The sequence below is a fragment of the Myxocyprinus asiaticus genome, chromosome 28, assembly GCF_019703515.2.
Source record: "Myxocyprinus asiaticus isolate MX2 ecotype Aquarium Trade chromosome 28, UBuf_Myxa_2, whole genome shotgun sequence".
NCBI classification, from domain to species: Eukaryota; Metazoa; Chordata; class Actinopteri; order Cypriniformes; family Catostomidae; genus Myxocyprinus; species Myxocyprinus asiaticus.
Window position 1 is genome coordinate 20,402,020 of NC_059371.1, and position 16,038 is coordinate 20,418,057.

Consider the following 16,038-nt stretch of genomic DNA (forward strand, 5'->3'; position numbering starts at 1 on the left):
GTAAATATATATATTTTTTTCAAACATGACACACATTTTAAACCTGAATATATATATATATATATATATATATATATATATATATATATATATATATATATATATATATATATACACACACACTACCGGTCAAAAGTTTTGAAACACTTACTCGTTCTTTATTATAATTTTTTTTTCTTCACATTTTAGAATAATAGTAAAGTCATCAAAACTATGGAATAACATAAATGGAACTATGGGAATTATTTTGTGACTAAACAAATCCAAAATAAATCAAAACTGTGTTATATTTTAGCATCTTCAAAGTAGACATGCAGACATGTACTCTTGACATTTTCTCAACCAGCTTCTTGAGGTATCACCCTGGGATGCTTTTTAAACAGTATTGAAGGAGTTTCCATCTATGTTGGGTACTTAGTGGCTGCTTTTCTTTATTATTTGGTCATCAATTTCATAAAAATGTTAGTTTTATAATGAAATAAATTAATATGGTGGCACAATTATATTTTGTGTACAAAATTAATTTCAAACATTTAAGCATACGCCTTCAGATCAAAAGGTTTTTAAGATCACGAGAAACATTTCAGTCAAGTGTTTCAAAACTTTTGACCGGTAGTGTGTGTAAATATAATTAGTTCTCTTTAGTAATAATAATAATAAAAAAATTATATATATATATATATATATATATATATATATATATATATATATATATATATATATATATATATATATATATGCCCTTTTTTGATGAATATGTCATACACAAGAACAGGTGGATTATGAACATTATACATTCTAACAGAAAAATGGAGTGTATGATAGAAATTTGTATATTTGATGTACTTTTTTATACAGAAAAAGAAAATTTGAATTGTAAAGAACAACATATTATACATTTGTTTATTTTGTTAGGAAAATTCCATATACATAAAAAGAAGTGGGCTCAGTGTAAACCAAATTTTGCACATTTTATGAATGACTTTAAATTATATGTAAATCTCTTGGAACAAACAAAAAACAAAAAAGTACTGAAAACATGTAATGCTCTGAAAGCATTGAAATGTATGTAATTTTCTTCCTTTATTTTTTTTTTTTCTCTCTCTCTGGCAGCTAATGTTAATTTGATTATGTGGATATGTAATACCTCTTGTTCTTGTGGCATTGAATCAATAAAGCATAAAAAAAAAATAATAATAATAAAAAAATAAATAAAAAAAATATTATACATTCAGCGTATCGGTAGCGCGCCCGAATGCCTGATGTAAATTTTTTGGGCAGAGGCTCAAGCCAATAAATTAGATTAAGTAAAAAAATAAAAATAAATAAATAAATAAAAATAAACTAAAACCTTACCTCATAAGGATGGATAGAATACATATATTTATTTTTGTATGCAATTCACCGTCGGATGTTTGGGTCCATGAGAGCAAAGCACTGTGGGAACTGTTCCTCTGCAGCAATGGGTTGGCTTGTAGTAAGATTAGCATTCTCTGTGTGTTTATTGTATACTGCATTAGCGGTATTTGAAGATCAAGTTGGAAAGTTTGATTGGTATGTAAATGGGCTTCATACATGTGTTGTGGTTTCACTGTGCAAGTTTTGCGACTCTATAAATAGCCGGTGTGGCACTGATGTCAGCTACACCGGCTGATGTTCAAGCAGGTCGTCATGTGTTAAGATTTAAACTGGAGATTTCATACAATTTTGTATTATGTGGATTTGAAAGAAACGATTCTTCATTTGTTTTACCAGTGTATTCATGCAGAGTTCTTTTGGAAGGATTTGGAAACTTATATTGAGGGGAAATTGTGATGCGTGTTGAAAATTAGTGTGTGTGCTGTGCTATTTTATTTTAAAGGTGAAGTATTTTGTTCAGTTATTAATTATATTGGCAAATATCATGTACACGAAAATAAATGGGCTATCTGTAAACCACGTTTTGCATATTTTCTAAAATGACATGGGCTATGTAAAAAAAATAAATAAAAAAAAATAAAAGCACTGAAAACATTTAATATCATAAAGGAAAATGTATGTACATTTATATTTTATGGCAATGTAATATAAGTTAATAATGTGACTATACAAATTGGTTACTTCTTTTCTATGTTCTTGTGGCATTGATTTACAAAAATATTTATATTCAGTCACTGAACTCCGTTTTCTTTCAGGAGGCAACAATTTATTGGCAAAGTGCTCTTTGCCTTGTTTGATACTCATTCTCAAGCATCCAAAAAGCTTCTGGTGGCAACTGACAAAAACGTGTTTGCTTCCCTCAATTCTAGGACTGGCGACTTATGTAAGTGTTAATGCTTATCAGATTATTGCATTACATCTGATAGCAAAAAGGCTTAAATTAGTTACAGTAAGTCAGAAGGTAAATTTTATAAGTACAATCTTGATTTTCATAGTATTTCCCCTTTGAAAGTGTTAATTTGTTCATTTGATTCCTGCAGTCTGGCGCCATGTGGATAAGACTGGACCAGAGGGCCATATTGATTCGCTTCTTATGCATGGACAAGGTGAGAATGCAGTATAAAATACATGAAGAATTAGGCTTTGTTTTCGCTTCTGAAACTGCACTTGCTGTCATTTAGATGCTGTAGTTGTGATTGGGAATGGGCGTCTGCTTCGCTCCTGGGAGACCACAGTTGGTGGCTTGAAGTGGGAGACTGTGCTTGATACTGGAAGGTTGTATATTGTGGCTGCTGTAGATTTAATTGTTTAGATTTTTGATCAGTAAAACTGATGTTGATGTCCTCAGCTTTCAGGCCGCTGCTTTAGTTGGAGTCCAAAACTTTGTGAAGTATGTTGCCGTGCTTAAGAAAACAGCAATCTCCTTTCATGACCTTTCCAGTGGTAGCCAGATATGGGTGGAAAACCTACCTGACAGGTGAAGAAAAATCTTGGAATTCATCATAACAGATCAGTAAAAAAAAATTAATGACCTGTACTGTACATTAGTACTAGAAATCAAAATGTATTCTCATTGATAAAAAAAGACCTTTTGCTAGGGATTTGTTTTTGTTAATCCCATCTCCTTGCATCCTACAGCGAAACTGTTCAGTATCAAACCATTTATTCTGGAGGGAATGGAGTGGTGTTTGTTCTGGGAGTTGTCCCAAACTCCCATATTGTTATTGTTGAATACAAAATTGAAGATGGAGAAATCATGAATAAGGTATAACATTTAGTCTGCAGTTTGTTAATATTTTATTACACAGCTCTCTGGAAAAGTCTATTTTGATTGGTCAATTACTGCATTCTGCTTTCATTGTTCTGATCCTCTATTACACTGCTTTCACTACTCTTCTTACATAATCACATAACTTAAACTCAAATCCATATTTCATGTCCATTTATATATTAAAGTAGTCGTGTAATAAGCATGATGTACAGTAGGCTGGTCATTACCACAAAATAAACCCTTTTGGATGTTACAAGGAAAGTTTTGGTCTTGATCACCCTGTTGGATAATTTATTGATTTCTATACATATTGTGTAATTCAAGATTATCTGTCTGCATAAATGTAAACCCATTGGGTCGAGAGATTGAGTGAGTCAGATTACACGTCATTCACCGTCAAAAGTAATTCAGTTTCCATCACACATCTGTTGCTTTCAGAAATCAGTTGAAGCAGCATGGATGTCAAGCTTGGAGAGCAGCTGTGCAGTCATCAGCTCAGGGATTCTCTTGTGTGTGGACCCAATCACACAGTCCCTTTACACACTGCTACTGCAGTCTACAGAACAGAAAGATATGAAACAGATCCACCTCCAGGTGCTGATATGACCACATTTGTCATTAACATACTGTGCTATCGTCTATCACCATCTATAATATAATGGTTGGCTCTACATTTCAAAGACTCTGGACTTGGAGGTAGCGTCTGGATTCCAGCCTGTTCTGACATCCACTCAGCCCAACCCTGCGCAGCCTCCTCTATCTGAGTTCTTCCTGCAGCTCAGTCCAGATCATCACATCCTGCTGCAACTCAAAGATGGCCTCATTGCTCCACTCCGAGATTTCTATCCAGTAAGAACTAATACCACTCACATACCAAAGTAATGAAAGGAAGAGTTTGTATGTAATATTAAACACACAGTGTGACCAATGTGGTCTGAGAGCTCTTTCATAATCAATCAAAAAGACTAAAAAAAATCAGCCTTGAAAACTGAGTTTTCTGTATAAATCTAACAATTCATTCACTTACTGAATAAATCGGAGCCGTTCTTGATGTGCTCAGTGATCTAAGAACAGTGACAGTGTCATGTATACTTAAGGCTCACAAGACTGAAATCAGTGAAATTGCTGATTGGTTCTTTAAATGATATATATCTATATATATGTATAGCTAAAGTTTCATATTCACAACTTCAGAGTTTTGTTGTTTGTAGATTGTACTAAAAAAAATTTTTTTTACCGGTAATAGCAATGTTTTTGTTTAGTAGTTTTGTTTAGAAAATAGTTTGGACCAATTATGAGAGAGTACTAAAATAATCTGTTAAAGTAACTGTAAAATTTCTGATGTCCAATATTCTTTGTATTTCAGTCCAATCTGGTTGCTTTTGCCACAACCGGAGAGAAGACAGTTGCTGCTGTGATGTCACCAAAGAATGACACTGTAAGTCACGTTTCAAAAACATTTACTGAAGCATTTCTCATAGGCTTTTCAGCAGGTTATATGTGGACATATCAAATTGTAATTTATTTTTTTCAGACTGCAGTCGCTTTTGCTAGAATGTGCACATTAGCTGTCATAGTAACGATGCAAGCTTGTGTTCAGCAATGGATGTTTTTGCCATTGTTTATGTTGATCATGAGGGCAGTATCCAAATGAATGAATTTGTCACATACAGCAGCTTGAAAATGGGAGAGGTGGCAATGCAATGTTTTTGGCTGCTAGGGTTTACTTTACAACTCTCCCGTTAGCTCAAACCGTCCCATATTTTGGCCAAGGTTATGACATCCAATATGGGATGCCTATTGTCCTGTATTTTAGCGGGCTGTGAAGTGTCTTGTATTAAAGCATAAAAGGGTCGAGACTCTTGAAGAGGACTCCCGTCCTGTATTGAAGCACTCAAAATGCTCAAGCGTCCTGTATTTGCGTGAGACATTCAATACCTTATCGTGTTGTAGTGGCTCGCAACTAGTGTGTGTTACTGCACATTAGCGCATCTCTTTGGGTGGGTAAAGCAAATGTCTGTAGTGTTTTAAAAGAGGTTTGCACTGCTTTGGCTGACCTGTACTATATAGATAACATATGGGTGCATTCCAATCAGAAGTGATCATCCCAATGCCCCATATAGATTTTGCCTTCCACTGTCGTAGTAAAGGTGTAATGAAATGGTCATTCATCTCACTTTAAATAGATGAATGACACAATCCTACAGCGTGGCCATAATTTTTAGTTTTCCCTTTTAAGTGCACTGTGAAGACATCATTTATACTGTTTGGAACACCCATTGCACACAATGAATGATGAAAAAAAAACACATGTAATCCGATCTGACCATTCAGACTAAAACACATTTACACAAATCTGATTTTAATCAGATTACAAACCTTCTAAGAATGTGTTTTGGATCAGGCTTGTAAAAATCGGTTTTATGTGTTTTTGTCCTGTTCAGACTACAAAAATCTAAATGAATTTGAGTAAGATAGGCCAAAAAACAAGTTTTTCTGCCTGTGTGAATGTAGCCATAGGTTCTCTAGTTATGTGCTCGTATCTTAAACTTTTGTAATTCTTACAAAAGGCCTGCAGCATCAATCTGTTCAGTGCTGACACAGGACGGAGACACCTGGACACCACCATTATCTACCACATGGACCCCAATGGAGGAAAGCCAAACAGAGTGAGGATTGATGCTGAAGTGTTAAAGGGATAGTTCACCCAAAAATGAAAATTCTCATAATTTACTCACCCTCAAACATCCCATGACTTACTTTCTTCTACAGAACACAAATTATGATTTTTAGTAGAATATGTAGTTCTGTATATCCACACGATGCAAGTGAATGGGTGCCAACATTTTTATGCTCCAAAAAGTACATCAAGACATCATAAAAGTAATCCATACAACTCTGGGTTGCCAGGTTGAGGACATGCAACAGGAATGAGTAAACTGACAATGGCAAGCTATGAGCCTTGCATTGTAAGTTGATCAGCTAGTGTATATGTTTGCAATGTTTTTGTTTGCAAATTATAAACCAGCTCATGTGGATTTGTTTATAACTCTGTCAATGTTAGCTAGATGTATTGCTGGCTTCCAAGGCTGCAGCGTGCTGTGTTTGCCTGCCAACTTGTTTCAAATCTGGCAACCCGGGGTGTCGAAATACCACTGGGAAATGGGCAGTATGCAGAATCGCACAGGCCAAAACACAAACAGAAATTCCGGCCCGGAACGGACATTTCAAAGTACTGGCTGTGTAGTATTGTTTTCGGAGAAGCCAGTTTTTCAACTTGGCATGTTTCCTAAATCTCTGATAACATATTATGATACTTTTATGCTTTAGTACAGTAAATATATTACGTATTGCACCTTTAATCCATATCTTCAGAAATGATTTGATAGGTGTGGCTGAGCAACAGATTAATATTTAAGTCCTTTTTTTGCTAGACATTCTTCTCCCTGCCCAGTAAGGGGGCGATATGCATGGAGAATGTGAATCATCAAAAACACAGGATGAAGAATAAGAATGACTGAGCATGGAGGAGAATTTATAGTAAAAAAAGGACTTAAATACTGATCTGTTTCTCACCCACATCTATCATATCGCTTCTGAAGACATTGATTTAACCACTGGAGTCTTATGGATTTAATGCTTATGTGATTTTTGGAGCTTCAAAATTTTGGCACCAATTTACTTGCATTGTATGGACCAGCTGAGAAATTCCTCTAAAGATCTTTATTTGAGTTTAGCAGATGAAAGAAAGTCATACATGTATGGGATGGCATGAGGGTGAGTAAATGATGAGACAATTTTTATTTTTGGGTGAACTATTCCTTCAAGCCTGTATAATTGTTAGCCAGTTGGTTTTGAAAGTTGGAGGTTAATATGATTTGAATGTTCTTTAGTTGTATGTCCACGCCTTTCTGAAGAAAGATGACTCTGTGGGCTACAGAGTCATGGTGCAAATGGAAGATCTTACCCTCACATTTTTACAACAACCTGGTATGAACTACACTTAAAGTACACAGTGTGAAATCAAATTAAACTTGTACTGTTTTTTAAAAAAAGATATAATAAATATAAAATGGCTGCCATGATATCTAAAAAAACAAAAAAAACAATTATGAAAAAGTTGTAATCATGGCTATTCAAAGGTTAGAAGTAATTTTGGCATTACTAGAAGGTGTCTCTTTTATGGGAAACAGATAACAGCTTTTTTTTGTGTCCCACTGCAGGCAGGGTCGTCTGGACGAGAGAGGAGGCCCTGGCTGATGTGGTTGCCATGGAGATGGTTGATCTGCCACTCACTGGAACGCAGGCAGAGCTGGAGGGAGAGTTTGGAAAGAAAGCTGGTAAAATGCAACATTAACAGGAGTCATTATTTAACATGTACTTTTATTATTATTATTATTATTATTATAATTATAAATGCATCCTTGTTGAGAAGTCTGTTTCTTCCATCCAGTTATTTGGATCAGTCCAGTTCAGCCCAAAAGCATTAGACATATAGTCACACATATTATATAGTCTATTTAGAAGTCTATGTAGGCTAAAATGTTTAAATGCAGGTGTTACATAAACCATAAACCCAAAAGACTTTCCTTCCTTTACTCAGTGTTTGTGGTGTATGGCTATTGTTGCATGGAGTGCTTCTGCTTGCTAAGCATAAACTTATGTCTCACTAAGCTGTCCTGTTGTCCATGGCTTTCCTGCACTTTCTTTCTGTATTTATTTCCTTATGTGTCTTCTTTTGCCTTTCTGCTGCACTCGGATCCAGCCATTCAAGGTAAAGTAAGGAGCCTCTTCTAATATTGCTCTGCTTTAAATAACATGCTTTGTGTATGAAATGTCTTTGTTAGAGTCACTGATTTTTGAAAATACAGTGTCTTAAAAATGTAACTAATTTTAATTTGCAATGGGATGTGCTATTTTCTTTTGTTTGTTTTGTTAAAACTAAATGCTATGTTCTCTGAAATAAAAGGTTCTCTTAATTCAGACACTCATAGTCATCTCTTGTGATCTGCAGATGGCCTGTTACCCATGGTTCTAAAGCGTCTATCTTCCCAGTTCATCCTGCTGCAGGCTTGGTTGGCCCATCTCTGGAAACTCTTCTACGATGCCCGGAAGCCTCGGAGCAGTGTGAAGAATGAGGTCACCATAGAGACCCTGTCTCGGGATGAGTTCAACCTGCAGAAAATGATGGTGATGGTAACTGCCTCTGGGAAGGTGCGTTTTGGAAACAGCTGTTGTTTTGTAATTTTAGTTTTTTGTTGTCGATTAACAGATGTCTTGTTTTCCTACCCAACTCTTTGGCATTGAGAGTAAATCAGGAACAGTTTTGTGGAAACACTTTTTAGAAAACATCAATCCCAATTCCGTTTTCAAACTATTGGGAAACAGCTGTTTTGTCGTTGTAGTTTTGTGTTGTCGATTAACACGTGTCTTGCTTTCCTACCCAGCTCTTTGGCATCGAGAGCAAATCAGGAACTGTTTTGTGGAAACACTTTTTAGAAAACATCAATCCCAACTCTGTTTTCAAACTAATGGTTCAGAGGACAACTGCACACTTTCCTCATCCTCCACAGTGCACACTTCTTATTAAAGATAAGGTAAGGTTGATATGTCAGCTGTGGCACATCCATCCATCCATCCTTTGATTGAAAACACTTGCATTGTGTTTACAGGACACAGGTCTTGGAAGCCTCCATGTCTTCAATCCCATTTTTGGTAAGAGGAGTCATACTAGTGTCCCTGCCTTACCCAGACCTATCCTTCAGTCTCTATTGTTGCCGCTCATAGACCAGGACTATGCTAAAGTTCTCCTCCTTATTGACGATCAGTACAAGGTGGGTCTTCGTTCTTCAGACAAATCTTCTGTTTTTTGGCGAATTTAAATGCGTCTATCATCTTTTCTCATTCAGGTCACAGCTTTTCCATCTACAAAGAATGTTCTCCAGCAGCTTCAGGACACAGCATCCTCCATATTCTTCTACCTAGTTGAGTCCAGCCAGGGCAAACTGTCTGGTTTCCGTCTACGCAAGGTTATTATTCATTCTTCGTACCACATACACACACAAACATGTAAAACACTCTGAGTGCTGCATTTTACTAATTATTTTGGGTTTTTTCATTCAGGATTTGTCTACAGAGCTGATCTGGGAGGTGGTCATCCCAACTGAGGCACAGAAGATTGTGGCTGTCAAAGGAAAACGTGCAAATGAACATGTTCATTCCCAGGGCAGAGTAATGGGAGACCGTAGCGTGCTCTACAAGGTTCTACTGACTTCTATCACTGCTATTATTGGGCTGAACCAATCAAACTTTTTTCTAATCATATCTTCTTTTATTCATCTTCAGTATCTGAACCCTAATCTTCTAGCTGTGGTAACGGAGAGTACGGACACCCATCAGGAGCGTAGCTTTGTGGGAATCTTCCTCATTGATGGTGTGACTGGCCGTATTGTGCATGAGGCAGTGCAGCGGAAGGCCAGAGGACCTGTTCATTTTGTGCATTCAGAGAACTGGATGGTGGTAAGTACATAGGCCTACATAGTTACAAAAAAAAAAAAATCTGAACTCCTGCCACAATCACATTATGCCAGTATTTGACGCAACACTTCTGTTTTGTGTGTTGTTCCCTTATAGTATGTATACTGGAACTCCAAGTTTCGTAGGAATGAGTTTTCTGTATTGGAGCTCTTTGAGGGAGCAGAGCTCTATAACAGCACAGTCTTCAGCTCCCTGGATAGACCACATCCACCTCAGGTGCTACAGCAGTCGTACATTTTTCCTGCTCCTATAAGCACTTTGGAGGCCACACTGACAGAAAAAGGCATCACCAGCCGACACCTCCTTGGTTTGTACTGTGTATTCCTATAGGTGCATCATTAAAGACGATTATCTTCATAAAGATTACAAAACTCTTAAAGGAGTAGTTTACCCAAAAATTAAAATTCTCTCATCATTTACTCACCCTCATGCTATCCCAGAAAGTGTATGACTTTCTTTCTTCTGCTGAACACACACAAAGATTTTTAGAAGAGTATTTCAGCTCTGTCCATACATGCATGTGAATGGTGACCAAAACTTTGAAGCTCCAGAAAGCACACAAAGGAAGCATTAAAGTAATCCATGTGACTCCAGTGGTTTAATCCATGTCTTCTGAAGCGATCCCATAGGGTTTAGGTGAGAACAGACCAAAACATAACTCTTATTTTATATTATTGTACATCTTGCTATTGCAGTCTCGAGGCTTTTTTATTTTAAGCTGTCTTTCTGTGCTTTTTGGAGCTTCAAAGTTCTGGTCACCATTCTTTTGCATTGCATGGACCTACAGATCGGAGATATTCTTCTAAAATCCTTCATTGTATTCTGTAGAAGGAAAAAAGTTATACACATCTGGGATGGTCTGAGGGTGTGTAAATGATGAAAGGTTCGCTTTCTAACATTCATTCGGTATCACTATGGGTAATGCCTCAGATGTGGCCAATTCTGGAAGCTACAATAACACCCAGTCTATCAGCTGACAGACCAATCACAGCAGTGATGAGGGAGTCCCACCTCCTTATATAAACTACTGTCATAGGTGCCTACCTCATTCTCGTTCTCTTCCCCGTGAAGATCATTGGAAGCTATCCTCAGCAGGACTCGAAGTGGTTGCTTAACTGTTCATCAGACGAGCCATTCAGGTATGTCGGAGAACGCGGCTGTTCTTTTTACGTGTATATTCACTGTCAAAGTGAATATATATATTCTGCTGTATTTATATTGTTTTCTCCAGGTGGCGTGAACCAGCGCATCGAGTCAGGTTTGCTTTTTCTGCGGAGTTTCGAGCTGTATAGCTTATACCTCTATGGCAAGAGGATTAACACAGAATCAAGTGGCATGTTGTGGTGAACAGCTTCTGTGTTCTTGAGTTCGGGTTCTGCCATGGCAACTGCGAGCCCACCGAGCGGCGGAGCGAAGGGGAAGGATCCCGTCCGTCTGCTTGTGAATCTATGATCTCGCTGAAGGATTGTATCTATGTATCGCCTGTCTGGGGGTCAGGCATGCACAGGCCACACTCGCTTATCCTGAGTATTGCCCGCATTGTTGCCTTTTCATACGGAGAGTTTTGAAAAGGAGGGTGCGGGTTGCGGCATAGAATAGTGAGGATCCCTATTTTTCTCTGCCACCAGTGGAGAAAGACCCCCCACCCCAGCTGCAAGGACAGCGCAGCTAGGGCAATCTCATGGACGAAGTCTCCCCTGATCTTCCTCCCCTCTTTGAATCAGCCCCTTTGGTGGGGGGCAGGGAAGAGGAGGAGGAGGATGATGCTGATGATCGTCTTTTGGAGGACGATGGCGAGGAGGATGAAGAAGATGCCATTCTCCCCGCTCTTCCTCTTTCTTGGCCGGGAAGCACGATGGATGCGTCCCCCACTCTTGTCCAAGGAGAGCTGGACCTTACTGAGATGTGTAGGAGGGTGGCAGTCAAGCTCTCCATCGACTGGCCGTCACAGCAGTCAGACCAGGGTACAGAGAGGGATCTGTACGACGGCAACGGCTGCCGTCTCGTGCTGCCCCGGTAAAGCAATTTATTCCAGCCATCCCAGCGTGCGTCGTGGAGATGTGTCGGTAGCTAATCACCTTCACCCCGATCATCTGCCGTTTTTTTTTTTTTTTTTTTTTTTTTTCATCTGCTCCCGCCTCATTGGACAGAGAGATTGTCGGCCTCCATTTACCAAAAGATCTACAGATCTTCAGCCTTAGCTGTAAGGGCTCTTAATGCCACCTCGCTCCTCACAGCATATCAGACCGAGATGGAGGAGATGGGGCGTCAAATTGATGTGGGGGCGTCAGATGCGGCGTTGTGGGAAGAGATCTGCGTTATTGGCGATCTCAACCTACGTACATCAAGAGAAGCCATCCAGAGCTGCTGGCCGCAGCATGGGTCCGCTGTTGTGGGCGAACGGGCTATTTAGCTCTGTCTGTCTGGCCTGTCTGAGGGAGAAGACAGATTTTCAACAGTGTGTTAATATCAACAGTGGAGGGGGAGTCAGCTCTGAATTTAGAGATGGAAATAGCCAATTTGCTTAGCAAAAGAGCAATAAGGATTGTGCCACTGGAGGACAGCCGTCAGGGGTTTTACTCCAGGTATTTCTTCATCTCCAAGAGAGGAGGAGGTCTCCGTCCCATTCTGGATTTGTGAAACCTCAACAAATACCTCAGAAGGTACAAGTTCAAAATGCTCATGCTCAAAACAGTCCATTTATTCATCCCAGATACTGGTTTACATCAGTCGACCTGAAGGAGGCGTATTTTCATGTAGGCATCTACCCTTCACACACAAAATTCATAAGATTTGCCTATCAGGAAATAGCCTTTCAGACTTTCATTAGCACCAAGAGTCTTCAGCAAGCGTGTGGAGGCAGCGCTAATGCTGCTGAGATTAACGGGTGTCTGCTTATCTAGACGATCTCCTGCTGTGCAAGCTGTCGCGGCAGCAAGCAGAGATAGATACGAAAATGCTGGTGTCTCATTTAGGTTGTCATTCAGCTTCCCGTCAAACGCTCATCTAATATCTTCCTCTGAAGCGTGTATTCTATCATCCAGAATCAAAAACTTCAGGATCAGGATCAAAAGTTCCTCTCATTCTCAAATCATGATGGTCCATCTGTGACAATCCAAGTAGGTGATCCAGGCCATTTAAACTGTCAGGAGATTGAGGCTCACGCTGGACTTCAAGGCTATGTCCGAAACCAGGAAAATGCTGCCTCCGGAGGCTGTATATGGAGGTACGATGAAAATAAGGTGCTTTTCAAACTGTTCAGAGACCAGTTTTTTTAAGAGTTCATTCAAAACAGCTGTCAGTCAAGCCATTAACTGATTAGGCAGCAAGGTAACAAGTCAGCTGCCTACATTTTTGGATGTAGTCCAAGGTAAAAGCGCTTCATGTGTGCTATAAGTAAATGTCTTATTCACTATGCACAACTGGTTTGTATGCATGTACAATTGGTTCGATTTTGATATTTTTTTAGTAAATGCGATTGCTAACATGGACATGCCATCCATGGCTGCTGAACTATTGTGTGTACTGATATTTCCTTCTTCCTAATATATTAACAATTTCTTCATGTGCAAATAAATTACTAAAATTTCTAAACTAATCAGAAATCTGAAGAAACTGCTATCTACCATTTAAAATACAATATTTTTTTTGTTTTGTGTGAAATTGAGTAAGTATAGTGCTAAATAAGGGTTTATTATTTTTAGCAATTTTATGTTTGTAATTTACTATATTAAATTGTTTGATATATCGGCATTGTATCGGTATCAGCCATTAAAAAACCCATATCGGTTGACCACTAATGGTCACTCAGGCATACTGATCACCCCGAACTGGCCAGGGAAACTGTGGCTGGCAGAGATAATTCAACTTTTGTGCGCTCAGCCTTGGCAGCTCCCGCTGCGCAGGATCTCCTGTCGCAAACGCGGGGGGAAATATTTCACCTTGCTCCGGACCGAGTAGCTCTTTGTGCCTGTACTGTGAGAGGTTAAATTTGAGTGACACGGTTTACCCCCCAGGGTGATTGAAATTATTCAGAGCGTGTGAGCTGCTTCAACGTGCTCTGCGTATGATCGGAAATGGGCTGTGTTTGAGCAGTGGTGTGCACACAGACACATTGTTAAATTTTTATGTTCAGTGGCAGATTGTGATGAGGAGGTGGGTGTGGCCGGGCCGTGATGGGGCACAGCCGGTGCTGAATCAGCTGATCAGCGGGAGAGCAAGATAAGGGGCAGCCGGAGACGCCAGTTTGAGAGAGAGAGAGAGAGAGAGAGAGAGAGAGAGACGCACGCAGCCGTGTTGCATGTGTGTCTGTGTTTGTTTGTTTTAAGTTCATTTATATCATTAAACCTTTATGTTGACTGTTCAGCCGGTTCCCGCCTCCTCCTTGCCCATCTTTATACTGTTACAGTGGTGCCGAAACCCAGGAGGGAGGAGGGATGCACTGTCGCGGAGTCCTCGCCGCTGCCGTCTGCCAAAGGAGCAGCCATCTGCCTGGGGACGGAGGGGTCGCTGCCGGCTGCCGAAAGCTGGAGGAGCCGCTTCCATCCACCGAAGAAGGGGAGGAGCAGTTCCGTCTGCCAGGGGCCGGAGGACTCGCTGCCATCTGCAGGGGGAGGAGTGAGCTTTCATCTGCCAGAGGGCAGAGGAGCGGTTGAGGACCGGGCGACAGCGTATACGGGAGTTGGCTATATCCCATAGTGAGATACCGAACGAATGTTAGAAAGAGAATTTTAACCCTGGTTCTCTGATAACAGGAGTGAGGTATCTCATCACACTTCCCTCCTTGCAGTTGCACGGAGAAGACATGTGTGGAGAATGAAGTAGGCACCAATGACAATGGTTTATATAGGGAGTTGGGACTCCCTCATCACTGCTGTGATTGGTCTGTCAACTGACAGACTGGGTGTTATTGGTGCTTCCAGGATTGGCCATGCCCGAGAGAACCGGGGTTACGTGAGTAACCTAAAGATTTTAATTTTTGGGTGAACTATTGATTGGCAAACACAAATATAAGCATTACCTTCTCATATTCTGGATGTTCCTTTTTTCCATTATAGTTGGGCTGCCATCAGGTAATATTTTATCCTTACCAAAGATGTTCCTGGACCCACGAAGACCAGAGGTGGTCTCAGAACAGAGTCGGTGAGTTCTCAAATAATAATTACAATGTTGTGGTTCAGAAATATTATTCCTTACAAATGATTTAATCTGTCTGATTAACAGATTGTTTGCTTAGTAACTAAGTTGAACAATGATCGTTTTACTATATAGGGAGGAAAATCTCATACCCTATGCCCCAGAAATGCCAATTCGAACAGAATGGTTTATAAACTACAACCAGACTGTATCAAGAGTAAGGGGTATCTACACTGCCCCCTCTGGCTTGGAGTCTACTTGTTTGGTAAGTGTTACACATTGTCAATTCATTTTTCATTACAGAGCATTAAATAAATTCTTGTTGGTATTCTTAATTGGAGCTCTGATTTTTAATTTGCATAATATATCTCAGTCTGGTGGCTAAAATGACTAGTTAAAATAGTTAAATAGTTAAAATGACTTTTTTTCTTTCTTTTTTTTTTTCTTAACCCAATAGGTGGTTGCGTATGGTCTTGACATCTACCAGACCAGAGTGTTCCCCTCCAAGCAATTTGATGTCCTTAAGGATGACTACGATTATGTACTTATCAGTAGTGTACTCTTTGGCCTCTTCTTTGCTACCATGATCAGCAAACGTCTAGCAGAAGTCAAACTGCTCAACAGGGCATGGCGATAATCATGATGGCCTGTTGACTTCACTCTTGCATACACTGCAATGTGCTTGACACATTGATGGCAGGAGACTAGCCGGTGACCATGTCAAAACTTCAAGATCATTTGATAAGTTTTGTGTGTTTTTACTACCAGCTGTCCCGAGGATCTTGTGTTTTGAGAGGAAGTGCATAAATGGCTATGATAGTTTTCCCCTTTTCAGAAAGACATTATTGATGTAGGTTTTAATATATATAATATATATATATATATATATATATATATATATATATATATATATATATATATATATATATATTTTTTTTTTTTTTTTTTTATTTAACATATATTTCTTTTTTATTTTGCCCAGCACTGAACAGATCACAGTCTAATTTTTGTTTATTGTTTAATTATTGTGCCTTTCGGGGTATTTTAACATGTGGTTTAAAGGTAGACTCATCAGATATATCCTAATTAAAAATCAACCATCCTGTGTATTTATTGGATGCCCCCTTGCATCCACTTTTTTTTTTTTTTTCTTTATACATTTCATTCAGCAATGT

General features: G+C 39.1%; 1 protein-coding gene across 3 annotated transcripts; it reads left to right on the forward strand.

Moving 5' to 3' along the window:
* Positions 1 to 1,439: 1,439 nt before the first annotated feature.
* On the forward strand, positions 1,440 to 15,741 carry LOC127419362 (ER membrane protein complex subunit 1-like). 3 transcript variants are annotated; one of them, XM_051660718.1, is made up of 23 exons: positions 1,440 to 1,554; positions 1,756 to 1,861; positions 2,175 to 2,302; positions 2,460 to 2,525; positions 2,601 to 2,694; positions 2,768 to 2,896; positions 3,058 to 3,184; positions 3,629 to 3,784; positions 3,872 to 4,039; positions 4,557 to 4,628; positions 5,761 to 5,859; positions 7,084 to 7,180; positions 7,414 to 7,530; positions 8,205 to 8,404; positions 8,638 to 8,787; positions 8,863 to 9,024; positions 9,100 to 9,219; positions 9,314 to 9,451; positions 9,536 to 9,709; positions 9,824 to 10,034; positions 14,785 to 14,869; positions 14,999 to 15,128; positions 15,321 to 15,740. In XM_051660718.1, exons 4-23 carry the CDS (start codon positions 2,513 to 2,515, stop codon positions 15,498 to 15,500), a joined length of 2,622 nt encoding a protein of 873 aa, XP_051516678.1. In that variant the 5' UTR covers positions 1,440 to 1,554; positions 1,756 to 1,861; positions 2,175 to 2,302; positions 2,460 to 2,512; the 3' UTR covers positions 15,501 to 15,740. The 3 variants fall into 3 exon arrangements, 2 of the variants coding, with proteins under 2 accessions (XP_051516678.1, XP_051516677.1); XM_051660717.1 differs by lacking the exon at positions 1,756 to 1,861 and having other exon boundaries at positions 1,452 to 1,554; positions 15,321 to 15,741; XR_007893655.1 differs by lacking the exons at positions 1,756 to 1,861; positions 15,321 to 15,740 and adding an exon at positions 14,517 to 14,680 and having other exon boundaries at positions 1,458 to 1,554; positions 14,999 to 15,054.
* Positions 15,742 to 16,038: the final 297 nt, after the last annotated feature.